This window comes from Carcharhinus amblyrhynchos, chromosome 18 (genome assembly GCF_965287045.1).
Source record: "Carcharhinus amblyrhynchos chromosome 18, sCarAmb.v2.hapA, whole genome shotgun sequence".
NCBI classification, from domain to species: domain Eukaryota; kingdom Metazoa; phylum Chordata; class Chondrichthyes; order Carcharhiniformes; family Carcharhinidae; genus Carcharhinus; species Carcharhinus amblyrhynchos.
In genome coordinates, this window is record NC_137341.1 from 10,986,875 (window position 1) to 11,006,195 (window position 19,321).

At 49.2% G+C, this 19,321-nt stretch overlaps 1 protein-coding gene across 2 annotated transcripts in view; it reads left to right on the top strand.

Annotated features, from left to right (window-relative positions):
- LOC145354647 (equilibrative nucleoside transporter 4-like) overlaps positions 1–19,321 on the top strand; it is a 241,243-nt gene that overhangs the window by 190,008 nt on the left and 31,914 nt on the right. For both annotated transcript variants that reach the window (XM_080206079.1, XM_080206078.1), the window contains 3 exons: positions 5,927–6,122; positions 12,822–12,950; positions 18,592–18,705. In XM_080206079.1, coding sequence (XP_080062205.1) covers positions 5,960–6,122; positions 12,822–12,950; positions 18,592–18,705 — 406 coding nt within the window. In that variant the 5' untranslated portion in view covers positions 5,927–5,959. The remainder of the gene's footprint in view (positions 1–5,926; positions 6,123–12,821; positions 12,951–18,591; positions 18,706–19,321) is intronic.

Genomic DNA, 19,321 nt, shown 5'->3' on the forward strand with positions numbered 1-19,321 from the left:
AACCTTCGTTATCATTCTTATAACCATGACCTTCCCAAATCCGATGCTTCATCTCATTGACTGAATCCTACAGAGAGACAGGGACATCACCGTGGATACCTGGTCACCTTGGAATATCATCCTGAATGTTAGCAGTACGATTGCATTGGCCTGCCCTGTTACCGGTGATAAAACGTTGTGAATTCTTCGGCCGTTCACACCCATGGGTTTCCTGCCAGCGTGGGGTGACGTCGCATGGAATTCCCATTGACAGCAACGGGTCTGGAGAATCCCACAGCCAGCAAACAACGCGCCACCTCCCGCCAGCAGGAAATACACAGCTGGTAGGCTGGAGAATCTTGCCCTGTGTGTTGTGATGGCAAATCTGGGGCCGTATCCCCACTTGGTCAGGTTTAATGCTATAAAGCAAGGCTAATTCACCCAGATAGGGGGCGCTCTTGTACCTGCGTTTGCCGTGAGCACAAACGGGGACTTGGACACAAAATCTGACGAGAATCAGAAAGCGAAATTCTTGCTGATGAGATCTTGTTTCCCGATTTTTTTTTTCCTCGCTCCATTTCAATACATTAGAATAAATTTTAATATAATGAGCACCTGCTTCCCCACCATATATTCCCTCCATATTCAGAAATCCCCCTCGATGTCTACAAACGCTTTTTAAAACCCTGAACCAGACAAGCGGAACCCCTTACCCCAGGTAAGTACGGTCCCTGGGGGTGGGGGGAGAGGGATGTGCCCCGGCACTATCCCCTGGCACCTGTCCTCTGGGGAGCCTCATGGGCAGGGGGGAGGGTTCCCCTTATGTCTGTAGGGGTGTTGTTCTGGTGCATGTGGCGGGTCGTTCCCCATGGGTTGGGGGTTGCCTTGGTGCATGTGGGGGAGAGAGAAATGAAGAGTACCCGTGAAGGAACAGCTGCAGAGACTTCTGATCTCAATCCAAGATCCCAAACACTTTAACAATTCACCAAGTTTTATTACTTTTAACTGAGCAACACTCCTGCTGTCTTTTACACTGGAGCCAGGAGCAGTGAGGTACTCCACAAGACCAAGACTCAGTACAGTACATCAAGCAACAATCACCATGTGCATTTATCTAGCACCCTTAATGTATAAAAATGCTCCAAGGCTCTTTACAGGAACCAATTATCAAACAAAATTTGACACCAAGGCACAGAAGGAAATACTGAGGCAAATGGCCAAAAACTTGCTCAGCAAGGTAGCTTTAAAGGGATGTCTTAAAGGAGAAGAGAAGGAGGTATTGGGCAGGAATTCAAGAACTTAGAGTCCAGCCAATTAGACATATCCTTGCTCATGACGGACAGATGAAGATCAGAGATGTACAGAAGATTAAACTTTATTTATTAGTGTCACAAATAGGCTTACACCAACACTGTAATGAAGTTACTGTGAAAATCTCCTAGTTGCCACACTCTGGCGCCTGTTCGGGTACACTGAGGGAGAATTTGGCATGGCCAATGCACCTAACCAGCACGTATTTCAGACTGTGGGAGGAAACCGGAGTACTCGGAGGGAACGCATGCAGACAAGGGGAGAATGTGCAGACTCTGCACAGACAGTGACCCAACCCGGGAAGCGAAACCAGGCCCCTGGCACTGTGAGGCAGCAGTGCTAATCCCTGTACCACTGTGTTATCCTGAGATGACCATTTGGGTCTTAGTGACTGTGCTTGCTGTTTCATCATAGAATATGAGGAAGAAAGGTTATTTTGTACTTGAAATTCATATTCCTCTGAAGAAGAGTCACATTGTATTCACATTGTTCTTCACAGATACTGCTAGACCTGCTGAGATTTTCTAACACTCTCTGTTTTAGTTTCAGACCTCCAGCATCCGTGCTATTTTGCTTTTAGTATTGTGATGCAAACTGGGGTTAGCCATCTTGGGCTGTGAGTTCAAGGTGCTTTCATTTTTGTATTTTTAAAAGAATTCAAGTTTTCAGCTGGTGGATTCAAAATCATCATTTGGCACAAAGCACATTTTCACGACAAAGGATAAAACCCAACTGGCTCACTAATGCCCTTTAGGGAAGGAAATCTGCCGTCCTTACCCTGTCTGGCCTACATGTAACTCCAGAGCCACAGCAATGTGGTTGTGTGATAACCCCCATGATCTGCACGGAGAGTCACTAATTGACCACCCAGTTGGGCTCATTGAATATGAGCTCCCTGGGGATTGATAATCAGCCAACCAGGTGGAGCTTGTATACTGAGCCCTGTATAAAGCAAGACCCTGAGAGGGTCCATTAGTCCATTAAGCATGGTTGGGACCTGTTTTGTTCACCACAGGTTTATGGTTATTGTTTATTTTCAGAGTCTGCATGGTTCCTTCACTGCCGACTCCTGGAGTTATTATAGGTTGACTCTGAAATGCCCTCTGGAATGGAGGGCAGTGAGGGACAGGTAATAAATGCTGGCCCAGCTAGTGACATCTACATCCCATAAATGAATAAAAAAGGCATACTCTTCTTGAGAGAAGGGGATGCTTCGATTCTGAGATTCTCGGAATACAATGTGGCATTCTGTTGCTGATTTTTAAAGCTTCAATAAAGGCCACTTTTAATACAGTTCAAAACTGGCAAACTACAGAAGAACAGAGGCAGTAATTTTCTTATCCTGGTTCCACATTAGTCGTTTTGATACACCATCACCACAAGACATCAATAAATAATTATTTAGAACCAACGTGAAGAACGTACTAAATTCATTAAAATGAATAAAGGACTCCCACTTGCTAATAAACAGTGGGGGAAGCTGTTACAAACAGCTGTTCTCCATGCATATTTAATGTTACAATTAGGAGAAGCAGCAATGCCTTCATTTTAATTATGTGAAAGTAAACATTTCAGGATTAATCTACGTGGCTGTCTACAATTAAAGTGGAAAGTGCAACACTTAACTGGATGTTTGTAGAAATCTGTCTTCTTGTATACAGATAACAAAATTAAACTTGGAGAGTGACGTGCTTGGCTGCATTTCAGCTCAACTTTATTGTACCTAAAATTTGCCTTTCCACAGGCCGGGATTTTCATTCACAGCAACGGGAGTGGAAAATATCGCGGGCATCCCAAGGTCGCATGTTATGGCAGCGGGGAAAGTTTGCCGCCACCATCAGCTCTCCTGCCAATGGTGGCCTGTCTTTCCCACTGTCAGGAACATCAGCGCAGCATCTTTGCATCTCACTATTGGACCCAAATGCAGGAAGCATACTCCCCACCACCCCCTCCCTCCCACTCCCCCACCCCCTCCCCAATCCCCGTCAAAAAAATCCATCCACCATGGCGCGAGGTCAGGATGGCTGGAATCGCAACTGACTTCATTCAATAGGCGTACACTTGATGAGCACAACTCTGAATGAGGTCTCTCCACGGTGTGTATCTCTGTGCTGGTGGAGAGTATAGGTGAGCGCTGTGATGGCTCTCCTATGTACAGGTCCGTGAATCCCTCCTCTGTGCCGCTGTTGGGGCTGGAGCCCAGGACCTGGCAGATAGACCCCCTGGGCTGCTTCCTAGATGTGTCTAAGAAAGAAAGCAGAAGTGATGCGCGCATTGCAGGGGCCTGAGAAAGCCAGGAGGCGTGACTCCAGCATTGTTGTCTGATGCCTGATGCAGTGTTGGATCCACACTTGGTTTATCACCACTGACCTCGCCATCTGCACAGGAGCGATCGACATCCTTCCTGGCCAGCTGGATGGCTCTGTCCTCAAAATCCATGAGAGCCTTTGGCGTTGGCATCCCCCTGCCCGCCTGGGATCGCTCCCTCTTGTTGTGAGCCAACTTGTTCAGCATGAAGACAGATGGAGAGAGGAAACAGGATATGTGCCAGGGCAGATGCTGGAGACGTCTGAGTAGATGGTGAGTGGGAGCAGTGAGGTGATGAAGACACTACCCGCAGGGAAGGTGAAGATGTGTGCGGGAGAGTGAGAGGTGCTGTCCCTTCAGCTGGCAGTGAGATCACTATGGATGTGTAAAGGGTGTGTGAGTGGAGACAAATGGCTTACCCTGGCAGAGTGGAGAAGATCATTTATCAGTGTTGGAGCACTAGATGCCTCTCCTCTTTTGAAGAGTATTAACATTGACCACTGCTGCTCCTGCCTCCCATTCTGGGTTTGTGACCTTGCTGCTGAGTTTCCGACCTGGACGAGGGTAGATTATATCGTGGCATGCCCCTACTGCATCCAGGAGTCTCTCCAGGGTGGTGTCAGAGAATTCCCTGGCATCCATTGCTTCTGGGCATCCTATGAAGTGTGGCTGCTGTGCACAGGGGCGGCCTTTCAATGTGGCACACCAATGTTTGCGGCGCTGAGGAGATGCCCGTGTCCTTTGGAGTGAGCTAGACTGAGTTGATGCTGATTCATGGTGATGGAATAGAGAATAGACAGCAACATTGAAGAACAGATTAAATAGATGATTGAAGGAAGGGGGAGGGAAGGCCATTGATGCCAAAGGGCACAGGGATGTGGGGTTGGGTGGTGAAAATAGGGTCAGGACTGCTGAACATGTGACTGATCTACAGCCACATGGAGGGTTAGGCCCTGTTTGAATACTGGTGAAGACCATCTCTCCATCATTCCTGCTGAATGAGTGGAAAGGCTCATACCATCTGAAGCCACTGTCCCCTTTGTTTAAGACAAGACATATTCCCACCACACTGTCCTATTGATCCTGGGATTTTCCTACCCCGCTGCACTGATTGAGTAGCATAGAGGGATGGGAAATATGAGCAGATTTTTCACCTGTCCCAATATTGCCAGCCCTGTTCTGCTGCTGTAATCAGCCTAGTGCCTGGGGAGAGTGTGAGGCTGATTTCAATATCTATCATTATTAGTGAGCCGGGGTTCACTTCGCTTTCCGATCTTGTTGGTTGAGGTATTCACCGGTGAGGTCACGTCTCTACCAACTTGACGTGATGACCTCGCCAGTGGGACTGGAAGCCATTGAAGCCCCTTGGGTGATTGGTGGCAGGGGTGGGCAGTGACAGCACTGCCAGTCTAGGACCTTAGTGCCAGCCTGGCACCCTGCCACTGTTCACCAGGCACTGGGAAGTGCCAAGGGAACAGGACTTGAGTGGCTGGGGCTTTGCAGGAGTCGGTTCTGACAGGGTGGAGCCAGACAGGGGAGGTGAGGGTGAGGTCAGTAGGAGGGGACTGAAGCATGGAACTCTGCATCAAGGGTGCAGACTGGCCGGTGGGGCTGCTGAATGGGGGTTGGGGGCCAATGATCAGGAGTCCTGCGATTGGGGTGCTGGTGATTGGAGGTGCAGCAATTGGGGGGGGTGCCCCTGGAGGTGGTTGCAAATTGGGGGTGCTGAGAGAGAGTTCATGGTGGGGGGGGGCAATGTCTGTGGGGGGTAATGTCTGTGGTGGGGGGATGTTAACTGTTCTCCACCCTAACAAAGATTAGGGTGTATGTGCAATAGCACCTTTGGCAGTTTGCAGTCAGCTTCCTGGCATGAATAGGCTCTGCTCACTCCCCCAACTGGCAGGAAACAGATTACAGTCTCTGTATTGCACAGAGTGCTGTAAACACACATAATTCACCTTGCTGGAAAAATGGGCAAGAAAATCTCCATTTTTCCACCCGTTTGACACTTGGAAGTTTTCTGAGTAAGTTCCACTCACTATATTCAATTGATTAACTGTGGATTTCTAATTTTTATGTTTGTTTGCAAGGTTAATAGGCAGCCTGAGGAAGCCCTGATTTACTCACTGCCCATTTCATTTTAACCCTGGGATCTGAAATTAAGGAAGGCCAGAGAATTCAAAGAAATTCCCAGCAGGCCTTCGAACTGCACAGGCCAGGCCCGCTGGAGCTGTTGGTCCAGTTTCCTAAGGGAACTTGTCCAAACACAGCTGATTTTAAAAAGAGTTGACTGAAGAATTGTTTTTTTTTGATTTTGTTTTGGAACTAGAGAGTTTGGCTTTTCTGGTGAAGAAGGTGGAGGATGGCGACCCTGGGCACGGAGAGCTTCAGGAGTGGCACCCCGACCCAGACACCAGAGGGGAATGTCGTGATGAACTTCAGCTTTGATGGCTACCCATTGGAAGAGGAAGAACTGCAGAGTAAGAAGAGACAGGACAGTGGGATGACCATAACCAATGATGCAGGTGATGCCCGGTTTGTGTGTGTGTGAGTACATCTACACTGTTTGCATTCATTTGTGGCAGGTGGGTGCCATTGGTAAGACCAGCATTTATTGCCAACTCCTTTGCTGTTGAGGAGATGATGTTGAGCTCCCCTGAGGGGCATTACTGTGTTTACCCCAGTCCAACGCCGGCATCTCCACATCAGGGCATTAATGAACCAGATTGATTTTTATTGTCATCTGTTTTTATTACCATTAGTAATCATAGAATATATATACATAATCATAGAATCCTGAAAGTGCAGAAGGAGGTCATTCGGCCCATTGAGTCTATACTGACTTTCTGACAGAGTATCTCACCCAGACCCTCTCCCTGGTCCTATCCCCATAAACCCACACACTTACTATGGTCAATCCCCCTAGCCTGCACATTTTTGGACGCTAAGGCTGGAATTTTACCGGTACGCCCGCCTGAGGCTCATAAGATCGCACCTGAGGCAATCTCCACCTTAAATGGAATACCCCTTATTTTGTTAATGTGTCTCCTAGTTCTACATTCTCCCACAAGGGGAAACACTCTCTCAGTGTCAAGCTCCCTCATGTTTCAATAAGATTACCTCTCATTCTTCTAAACTCCAATGAGAAGAGACTCAACCTGCTCAGTTATTCCTCAGAATATAACCCTTTTATCCCAGCCCGGTGAATCTTCTCTGAACTGTTTCCAATGCAGCTATATCCCTCTGTACATAAGGAGACCAAAACTACACTATCTTCTAGGTATGGTCTGTACAGTTGTAGCAGGATTTCCCTACTCTAATACTCCATTCATTTTACAATAAAAACCAACATTTCATTGCCTTCCCAATCACTGGCTGTACCCACATTCTATCTTCAAGTAATGCATGACCCCTCTGTACTGCAGTGTTCCACAGTCTCTCTTTCTATTTAAATAAGATTCTGCTTTGCTATCCTTCCTGCTAAAGTGGACAACCTCACAGATTCCCACGTGGTACTCCCGTCTGCCACATCATTGCACACTCACTTAACCCATCTGTATCTCTTTGCAGACTCCTTATGCCCTCCCAACAACTTGCTTTCCTGCTTGTCTTTGTGTCATTAGCAAATTTGGCTATAACACAGTCAGTCCCTTCATTCATATTATGAGTATAGATTGTAAATAGGGAGACCCGGTGTGGATTTATCCCCTATCCTGCAGTGTCGGGGGAGAGGGTGGAGGGTTATGAATGAGTCCCTTTCTTTGCTATTCTTTATCGCCATCCAAACTGATTCTATGGTTGGGATCCTCCCAAAAAAATTCTAAATTCCCAACGTGCAGGAAAATGAGAATAAATCCCGTCAGTTTGTTTAGTGTAATTTCTTGAATGAATCTCTGACACTCTGTGCGTCACAGAGTGTCTCAGCGGGATTCCCACGGGTAACCGGCGGGGCGTATTCCTGCTGGAGAGACTGGCAGCATAGTGCTGAATGGGCCACTGCGCTTGTGCCGACCTGTCAGCACCAAGATTGGCATAGGCACAATGGCCCTCCATTGCTGGCCTTCAAATCGCCGGCCAGCCCAGTCGCTGACCAGCCCCGCAACCCCCAAGAGATGTGTATTATCTCTGTAGATAGAACATAGATCATTACAGCGCAGTTACAGGGCCTTCGGCCCTCGATGTGCCGACCAGTGGAACCAATCTAATGACCCTCTAACCTAAACTATTCCAATGTTATCCATATGCCTATCCACTGACCATTTGAACGCCCTTAAAGTTGGTGAGTCCACAACTGCTGCAGGCAGGGCATTCCACGACGTTACTACCCTCTGAGTAAAGAACCTACCTCTGACATCCGTCCTATAATTACCACCCCTTAATTTAAAGCTATGTCCCCTTGTGTTAGCCATCACCATCCGAGGTAAAAGGCTCTCACTGTCCACCCTATCCAATCCTTTGATCATCTCGTATGCCTCAATCAGGTCACCTCATAACCTTCTTCTCTCCAATGAAAATAACCTCAAGTCCCTCAGCCTTTCCTCATAAGACCATCCCACCATACCAGGCAACATCCTGGTAAACCTCCTCTGCACCCTTTCCAATGCCTCCACATCTTATAATGCGGCGACCAGAACTGTATGCAATACTCCAAGTGCGGCTGCACCAGAGTTTTGTACAGTTGTAACATGAATATAAAAGTTGTAACATGAATATATTGTAGATGGAGACAATACACGTCTGTTTAACACTCTCTCCACTCTCATTGTCTGTACCTTTAAGACTTGATTACCTGTAAAGACTCGCATTCCAACCATTATTTTGTAAATTGAGTTTGTGTCTTTACATGTCCTGTTTGTGAACAGAACGCCCACTCACCTGATGAAGGGGCAGCACCCGAAAGCTAGTGGCTTGTGCTACCAAATAAATCTGTTGGACTTTAACCTGGTGTTGTGAGACTTCTTAGTGTGCTTACCCCAGTCCAATGCCAACATCTCGATATCCTAGCCAGTGATGCCCAGACCCCATGGAAGAATACATTTTTAACAATCTTACACGCTGCTCTGTGTGGGTGTTTATCAGCCTTACGTACAATCACTCAAATTATGTGTAGATTTAACGAGGAAATGTGAATATGGCTTCTGTCCTTGAATGTGGCAAAAAGGTTTTTCTTTGAACTATTTCCTTGATGGTTTGCTTCCAGCTTTACAATGGTCACTGATGTTTTATGATCAGCCAGTTATTCAAACAGGTTGCCAAACAGTTGAAGGACTCCTGCCTTTTCATACCACACTGTTATTTGCTGTCATTTCTTTTCCTGAGCTGTAGCTTCACTTCTGAGAGTCTCGAAACAGTTCCATAGCACATTTTATATTGATACACTTTTTCTCTTTTCGTAAGTTCTTAAGATGTAGAAGCAGAATTAGGCCATTCGGCCCATCGAGTCCACTCCACCTTTCGATCATGGCTGATATGCTCCTCATTCCCATTTTCCTGCCTTCTCCCCATAACCCTTCAACCGATTATCAATGAAAAATCTGTCTAACTCCTCCTTAAATTTACTCACTGTCCCAGCATCCGCTGCACTTTGGGGTGGCGAATTCCACAGATTCACAACCCCTTGGGAGATGTAGTTTCTCCTCAGCTCTGTTTTAAATTTGCTCCCCCTTATCCCAAGACTGTGACATCTCGTCCTAGAATGCCCCACAAGAGGAAGCATCCACTCCGCATCTACTTTATCCATACCTTTTATCATCTTGTATTTGATCTCCCCTCATTCTTCTAAATTCCAGGGAGTATAGGCCTAAACTGTTCAATCTCTCTTTATATGACAAACCCTCATCTCTGGAATCAATCTAGTGAACCTCCTGTGAACTGCCTCCAATGTCACTACATCTTTCCTCAAATAAGGGGACCAAAACTGTGCACAATACTCCAGCTGCGGCCTCACCAATGCCTTGTATAGTTTCAACAATACTTCCTTACCTTTAGTGTTTTAACTGGATTTTAATGTCAGTAACTATTTAAACGCAGTGTTTCCATGTGACTATTTTTACAATGTCCTTGCCTCTGAAATTCAAAGTGACTGACCTCAGAGACAGCTTTGGCAAGATCCTGATTGAAAGCAATATAAAGAATTGCTCCTGTCCAGTGTTTGATGAAGTACAGAAATAATGCAAAGACAGGTCGATATCGTTGCAACTTTCCTGGGGCAGGATAGGCTGTATGAAAGCGGAGGCCCATCCAGTACTCCGGTGGCAGTCCCTATGTGTGTCTCCCCACCTGCTGGGCCCAGCTGCTGACCCCCAGGAAGACCCGTAACTCAACACAGATGAGGAATCAATCCTCGGGCTTGCTAATGTGCATGGTGGTTGTCACGCCACATGGTGCACTCACCTACAAAGCCTGCAGCTCATCAAGGCACTTGGAGGATGTTACAGGAACATTTGCCCCTGTCCGCCAGGTGTTGGTCACGGTGCATCCTGGCCCAGATATTAATGGAAATGTTCCTTTGATAAAAACCCTTGCCACTTTATCCAAAGGGCACCCTGTGATCATTCTATTCAGCGCGTTCAACCCTTCGCTTCTGGCTGAACTTTGTGAATTATTGATGTGAGTCACTGCTGTCAAGAGAATGGAGAATCCTTTTGTTCCTCACCTCTTTGATGGACACAAACCTTGGTGCTCCAGCAGTGAGGTGTCACAGACCTGTCTCAGCAATCAGTTGGTAACACCCATTATTCCATTAGACCTGGGCAGAAAGGAAATCCATCAGCACTCTTTGTATGGGCGTGTTTTCAGAATGGTGCAGGTCACAGCAGAAGCCAGACCACAATACCCAGAATCAGGTAGGATCCTCCGCCTGCGTCCTGGAAACAATGTGCTGTTCGGGATAAAGACAAATTACTGCGGATGCTGGAATCTGAAACAAAAACAGAAAATACTGGAAAATCTCAGGTCTGGCAGCATCTCTGGAGTGGAATTGCCAGCGTTGGACTAGGGTAAACACAGTAAGAAGTCTCACAACACCAGGTTAAAGTCCAACAGGTTTATTTGGTAGCACGAACGTTGTGCAAGGACTCACCTGATGAAGGGGCAACGATCCGAAAGCTCGTGCTACCAAATAAACCTGTTGGACTTTACCCTTTTGTTGTGAGACTACACACAGCATCTACGGAGAGAGAATAGAGCCAACATCAGGATGACCCTGTTTGTGATAATTTGATGATGGCTTCACTGATCGGGGACATTGAGACTGCTGGGAGGCCCTGCTTGGAGCACTGTTCTTTATGGCGCAGTAAGAGATATTTGTTTAATCACAGGCCCACACCCCCCCCACTCACGTTCTTGAATGGAGTTTTTTCCGGCCACACTCGCCCCAAAGCCGGAAAATCTCACCCGAGGTTGATGGACATTTGCATGGTCTAAAATCAGAGCAGTGCTTTAAGAGTCACTCAGCAGGGGAATGAATCCTCTTGGTGGAGTGCAGGTCAGCACACTCTCACTGCTTGCTGGGAGACACCCCTTCCCCACGCCCCTGTTCCCGTTTGAGGAGGGGAGTTAGGCGGGATGGGAAAATTTGGCCCTTTGTGTGGGGTCCACAAGGCGGGATACCCCCAGACTGCCTTTCACTCCCACCTCTCCTGGGCTGCCTTTGCTCCACTGATGTCTAACCGAGATGTTTGCTTTTTGAATGTTACTGTGGGAAGGGGGGGTGGTGAGTGGGGGCATGGGCGTGGGGAAGGGGTGTTTTGCAGCTGGCAGTGAGAGTGTGCAGACCTGCACTCCACCAAGTTGATTCATTCCCCAACTGAGTGACTCCTAAAATATCGCTCTGACTATAAACACCGCAGGCAGCAAAGGGGAAATCATCCCTCCTTGTTTACCAGCTAGAAGCATTCAGGAAAATTCCCAATTGCAATTGGGTGGGGGGGTGGAGTAGGGGTGGGCGGGGGAGTTGGGGGGTGGGTGGGATGCAAATCACCAGGAACACATCACTAGTTTCAGGAGGGGTACATCCCACAATGTCCAGGCAGGCTGAACTCCTCAAACTGTGTTCACACAAATTCCAGACACACTTCCTGCTACCAATATTTCCCATTTACAATTAGCCCAAAACTGACAAATAAGCTCATTTTAAGACACGGCAACAGTGCCCCCAGGAGTGACTGTGCCACTGTGCTCCTGAGCCCCAATCTCCAGCAAGGTCTCAGATTGATGTCCACTCTAAGCTGAGTTAGTCAGTGCAGTGCTCGGAGTGACAATCCACCAAACTCTTCCCAATCATACTAAATCCAGATGTTTATTAAAGTTTATTTTCGAGTGTCCCAAGTAGGCTTATATTAACACTACAATGAAGTTACTGTGAAAATCCCTGAGTCACCACACTCCGGCGCCTGTTCGGGTACACTGAAGGATAATTTAGCATAGCCAATGTACCTAACCTGGACATCTTTCAGAATGTGGGAGGAAACCAGAGCACTCAGAGGAAACCCACATGGAGATGGGGAGAATGTGCAGACTCCACACAGACAGTGACTCAAGCCGGGAATCAAACCTGACCACAATCCCACCCAGGGCCTATTCCTGCAAACCCACGCATTTACCCTGCTAATCCCCTGACACTGGGATTAATTTAGCACGGCTGCACATCTTTGGACTGTGGGAGGAAACTGGAGCACCGGGAGGAAACTCACGCAGACACAGGGGGAATGTGCAAACTCCACACAGACAATGACCCAAGCCGGGAATCGAACCCAGGTCCCTGGCTCTTGAGCCAGCAGTGCTAACCATTATGTCACCATGCCACCCTTTCATCACATGACTCTCCCCCCATAATCCAGTCACCAACCCATCCATCTTTGTGGATGAGTCTATTGGCTGGAAATTGCCTTGCTCTTCCAATTGGAAAGCAAAAAGACTCATTATCCCATTGGATGAAGCTTGACTCTCAGCCAAACAGCCTTTGTTTTTTTGCCCAGTTTTCAATATTTCAACATCTGGTAAAGGGGAATGCTCAAAGGCAATAATAAAAAAATGTAATGTCCCGATGATGTTTCTCCGGGATCTCAGCGTGCCGGAGATCGATCTTCAATTCCCGGGGATTCCTGGAGGGTTGGCAACTCGAAGCAGCCTATCTGAGTCCGGGTTTCTGAAGAATGGAGTTTGCTTTGGACACTATTCCTCATTGGGATCTCATTGTGTTATGTGGTGTCTTTCCATTGCAGACAATGTGTCACAGCCGAAAGACAGCTATCATGGCATTTATTTTGCGATGCTTCTGGCTGGAGTCGGATTCCTACTGCCTTATAACAGCTTCATCACAGACGTGGACTACCTACATCAAAAATACCCAGGTGCATTTTTACAGCCTCCTCTCACACTCATCCCCTCACACTCATCCCCTCACACTCATCCCCTCACACTCATCCCCTCACACTCATCCCCTCACACTCATCCCCTCACACTCATCCCCTCACACTCATCCCCTCACACTCATCCCCTCACACTCATCCCCTCACACTCATCCCCTCACACTCATCCCCTCACACTCATCCCCTCACACTCATCCCCTCACACTCATCCCCTCACACTCATCCCCTCACACTCATCCCCTCACACTCATCCCCTCACACTCATCCCCTCACACTCATCCCCTCACACTCATCCCCTCACACTCATCCCCTCACACTCATCCCCTCACACTCATCCCCTCACACTCACCCCCCACCCCCTCACACTCATCCCCTCACACTCACCCCCCACCCTCTCACACTCATCCCCTCACCCTCACCCCCCACCCCCTCACACTCATTCCTTCACACTCACCCCCCACCCCCTCACACTCATCCCCTCACACTCACCCCCCACCCTCTCTCACTCATCCCCTCACACTCACCCCCCACCCTCTCACACTCATCCCCTCACACTCACCCCCCACCCCCTCACACTCATCCCCTCACACTCACCCCCCACCCCCTCACACTCATCCCCTCACACTCACCCCCCACCCCCTCACACTCATCCCCTCACACTCATCCCCTCACACTCATCCCCTCACACTCATCCCCTCACACTCATCCCCTCACACTCATCCCCTCACACTCACCCCCTCACACTCACCCCCTCACACTCACCCCCTCACACTCACCCCCTCACACTCACCCCCTCACACTCACCCCCCACCCCCTCACACTCGCCCCCTCACACTCGCCCCCTCACACTCACCCCCCACCCCCTCACACTCGCCCCCTCACACTCGCCCCCTCACACTCGCCCCCTCACACTCACCCCCCACCCCCTCACACTCGCCCCCTCACACTCGCCCCCTCACACTCGCCCCCTCACACTCGCCCCCTCACACTCGCCCCCCACCCCCTCACACTCACCCCCTCACACTCACCCCCCACCCCCTCACACTCGCCCCCTCACACTCGCCCCCTCACACTCACCCCCCACCCCCTCACACTCGCCCCCTCACACTTGCCCCCTCACACTCGCCCCCTCACACTCACCCCCCACCCCCTCACACTCGCCCCCTCACACTCGCCCCCTCACACTCGCCCCCTCACACTCGCCCCCTCACACTCGCCCCCTCACACTCACCCCCTCACACTCACCCCCTCACACTCACCCCCAACCTCTCATCCCCCATCCCCTCACACTCACCCCCCATCCCCTCACACTCACCCCCTCACACTCACCCCCTCACACTCACCCCCTCACACTCGCCCCCTCACACTCGCCCCCTCACACTCGCCCCCTCACACTCGCCCCCTCACACTCGCCCCCTCACACTCGCCCCCTCACACTCGCCCCCTCACACTCGCCCCCTCACACTCGCCCCCCACCCCCTCACACTCGCCCCCTCACACTCGCCCCCTCACACTCGCCCCCCACCCCCTCACACTCGCCCCCTCACACTCGCCCCCCACCCCCTCACACTCGCCCCCCACCCCCTCACACTCGCCCCCTCACACTCGCCCCCCACCCCCTCACACTCGCCCCCCACCCCCTCACACTCGCCCCCTCACACTCACCCCCCACCCCCTCACACTCGCCCCCTCACACTCACCCCCCACCCCCTCACACTCACCCCCCGCCCCCTCACACTCGCCCCCTCACACTCGCCCCCTCACACTCGCCCCCTCACACTCGCCCCCTCACACTCGCCCCCTCACACTCGCCCCCTCACACTCGCCCCCTCACACTCGCCCCCTCACACTCGCCCCCTCACACTCGCCCCCTCACACTCGCCCCCTCACACTCGCCCCCTCACACTCACCCATTCACAATCACCCCCTCACGCTCACCCCCTCACGCTCACCCCCAACCTCTCACCCCCCATCCCCTCACACTCACCCCCCATCCCCTCACACTCACCCCCCATCCCCTCACGCTCACCCCCCATCCCCTCACGCTCACCCCCCATCCCCTCACGCTCACCCCCCATCCCCTCACGCTCACCCCCCATCCCCTCACGCTCACCCCCCATCCCCTCACGCTCACCCCCTCACGCTCACCCCCTCACGCTCACCCCCTCACGCTCACCCCCTCACGCTCACCCCCTCACGCTCACCCCCTCACGCTCACCCCCTCACGCTCACCCCCTCACGCTCACCCCCTCACGCTCACCCCCTCACGCTCACCCCCTCACGCTCACCCCCTCACGCTCACCCCCTCACGCTCACCATCTCACGCTCACCCCCTCACACTCACCCCCCACCCTGTCACACTCACCCCCTCACACTACCCTCTCACACTCACCCCCTCACACTTACCCCGCACCCCCTTACACTCACCCCCTCACACTCACCCCCACCCCCTCACACTCACCCATTCACACTCCCTCCCTCACACTCATCCCCTCACACTCCCTTACACTCATCCCCTCACACTGACTCCCTTACACTCATCCCCAATACTCACCCCCTCACATTCTCCCCTCACACTCACTCCCTTATACTCATCCCCAACACTCACCCCCTCACATTCACCTCCTCATACTCACCCCCACCCACCCCCTTTTGATGTGACTTTTTACTGTCACATTAATATACAGTGAAATGTATTGTTTCTTGGCATTATACAGACAAAACATACCGTTCATAAAGTACAAAGAGGAAAAAGAAGGTGAAAGAGAGTAAGGGGTGCATGGGGTGCTTAATTATGCTGGCTGCTTTGCTGAGGCAGCGGGAAGTGTAGACAGAGTCAATGGATGGGAGGCTAGTTTGCATGATGGATTGGGCTACGTTCATGACCTTCTGTAGTTCCTTGCGGTCTCGGGCAGAGCAGGAGCCATAACAAGCTGCGATACAACCAAAAAGAATGCTTTCTATGGTGTAACTGTAAAAGTTGCTGAGAGTCGAAGTGGAGATGCTGAGTCATCGTTTAAAGGAAAATTCTAAATCTATTGCAGTCCTGCAGTAGTTGAGGAGAGTAAAACAAAGAGCAATGGTTATTAAACCTTTTGATTGTACTGCTGTAGTTGGAGGTAATGTTTTCACCTATTAGTGTATTAGTCTGTAAATGAGACATCTCAAAAGTAATGGATGGATTGCAACAAAACGTGATACACAAATAGGATATGGCTTAGGGAAAAATCAATTAAAATTTGGCAAAAATCCCGATCCTGGAGTTTTTGAAAGGATACATTAACAATTGGAGCTGGAGCAAATTGTCAACTTTGTAGACTGTTGGAAGTTGTTTTTGAATATTGTGGATGCCTCAGCTGCTATGGTGGAATTTGTCACAGCTGGCAAAATGTGAGCAGAGTTTTCAGAGCAGATTGTTGGATGTAGATTGGCCTGAAACAACCTCAGTAAGATGGAAGGTCTTCATAAAAAAGATTTTTTTTCAGCTTTGTGGTGACAGAGAATGAACTAGGCAGAGAGAAAGCTGAAGGAAAAGCTACATCATTGTAATAACGTTGAGTGAATGATGGGGAGGTATGTACTCTACTTCAGTTGGGATAGATTCAATCAGAGATGCTCAGCATTGTGCTAGTGTTCTGCTTTCCATGATGCTGGGGATAAACGAATATGCGAGAGATGTTCTTCCTCAACACCAGAGGTGATATCAGTGAATAGCACCCAACCATGGTTTTCAATACTTTCAATCTATTTTCACAATGTAATTACCTGTTATATATTTAAGTATTGCTTTAAGAGCTGATCACATGATTTGATGGTGATGTTGTTAGGCTGTTACAGAGGCTTCTGCTTTTAGTTTCAGTTTGTACTCTTGTTGTTAGTTTGAATATACGTGTGCAAGTCAAGTCTTTTTCTTTTTATTTAAAACCCATAACCCCTAACGTGGTTAGGACATTACAATACCTAGGTGTGTCATTCCATAATCAGAATCTCTTTGTATTCATATTATTGGTAAAGTGAGCATATTAGCATCACATTCTTTCCCTCCCTTTTGGTTTCCCTTTTCTTCGTCTGTTTTTTCTCTTGCTCTTTCTCACTCATACATTTTATTTGTCTCACTTCCTTTTTCTTCTTTTAAGTTAAGCTTATTTAATAATGTCAAGAGTAAGCTAACATTAACACTGAGATGAAATTACTGTGAAAATCCCCTAGTTCCCACATTCCAACACCTGATTGGATACACTGAGGGAGAATTTAGCATGGCCAGTACACCTAACCAGCACGTCTTTCAGACTGTGGGAGGAAACCAGAGGAAACTCACACAGATACGCAGAGAACGTGTGGATCCCGCACAGACAGTGACCCAAGCCAGGAATTGAACCCGGGTCCCTGGTGCTGTAAGGCAGCAGTGCTAACCACTGTGCCACTGAGCCACCTACTCTTTCTTTTCCTGCTCTCACCTTTCTGCCTTCCTCCCCCTCTCTATCCTTTCCATCTCTCTCTCTGATCTTATCACTTTCCCATCTCCTCCATTCCCTAAACCAGCTTCTAGAGGATTTCACTCCTGGAAGAAGAACAAGCCGGTATAAAATTGATCTCAATCATTCTCAGGTTTTATCCTGCGGCAACAACATTCCCCTATCCGCCTTTATAGAACATAGAACATAACAGTGCAGAACAGGCCCTTCGGCCCACGATGTTGCGCCGACCTGTTAAAAACAATGACCCACTAACCTAAACCAATCCCTTTTCGTCCATAAACTTATCCACGGATCTCTTAAACGCCCCCAAACTAGGCGCATTTACAACTGCAGCAGGCAGGGCATTCCAATCCCTCACCACCCTCTGGGTAAAGAACCTACCCCTGACATCCGTCCTATAACTACCCCCCCTTAATTTAAAGCCATGCCCCCTCGTGCTAGCTTTCTCCATCAGAGGAAAAAGGCTATCACTGTCCACCCTATCTAAACCTCGAATCATCTTATATGTTTCAATAAGATCCCCTCTTAGCCGCCTTCTTTCCAGCGAAAACAACCCCAAATCCCTCAGTCTCTCCTCATAGGACCTCCCCTCCATACCAGGCAACATCCTGGTAAACCTCCTCTGCACCCTCTCCAAAGCCTCCACATCCTTCCTATAATGTGGGGAGCAGAACTGCACACAGTACTCCAAGTGCGGCCGCACCAGAGTTGTGTACAGTTGCAACATGACGCTGCGACTCCTAAATTCAATCCCCCTACCAATAAACGCCAAGACACCGTATGCCTTCTTAACAACCTTATCTACTTGATTCCCAACTTTCAGGGATCTATGTACACACACACCTCGATCCCTCTGCTCATCCACACTATTCAAAGTCCTCCCGTTAGCCCTATACTCGACACATCTGTTATTCCTACCAAAGTGAATTACCTCACACTTCTCCGCATTAAACTCCATCCGCCACCTCTCGGCCCAGCTCTGCAACCTGTCTAAGTCTTCCTGCAAACTATGACACCCTTCATCACTACCTACCACACCTCCGACTTTGGTATCATCAGCTTTGATTGTTGTATGATAAGCTTGGAGGGGTGGGGGTGCTACATATGAAAGGTTTTACAGCTGCTGCTTTTCCTTTGTGTTGCAGGGACATCCATTGTGTTTGACATGAGTCTCACGTACATCCTTGTAGCTTTGGCAGCTGTGATTCTAAACAATGCACTGGTTGAGCTGCTCAGCCTGCATACCCGCATCACCGTCGGTAAGTGCCGAAGCCCTCTCGCACATCAGGACTACTAACTTGTCGCATTCAGCACAGTGCTGGCTGCAAGCCCAGACACTTCCTTTCATTTGATTTGATTTATTATTGTCACATGTATTGGTATACAGTGAAAAGTATTGTTTCTTGCGCGCTATACAGACAGACCATACCATTCATCCAGCACATAGAGTGGGGAGGAAAGGAGAGGGTGCACAATATAGTTATAGTCACAGGGTGTAGACAAAGATCAGCTTAATACAAGGTACACCCGTTCAGAAGTCTGACAGTAGCAGGGAAGAAGCTGTTCTTGAGCTGGTTGGTACGTGACCTCAGACTTTAGTATCTTCTTCCCGATGGAAGAAGGTGGAACAGAGAATGTCCAGGATGTGGAGGGTTCTTAATTATGCTAGCTGCTTTTCCAAGGCAGTGGGAAGTGTAGATGGAGTCAATGGATGGGAGGTTTGCGTGACGGACTGGGCTACATTCACAACCCTGTGTAGTTTCTTACAGTCTTGGGCAGAGCAGGAGCCATACCAAGCAGTGATACAACCAGAAATAATTCTTTCAATGGTGCATCTCTAAAAATTCATGACAGTCTTAGCGGACATGCCTAAAT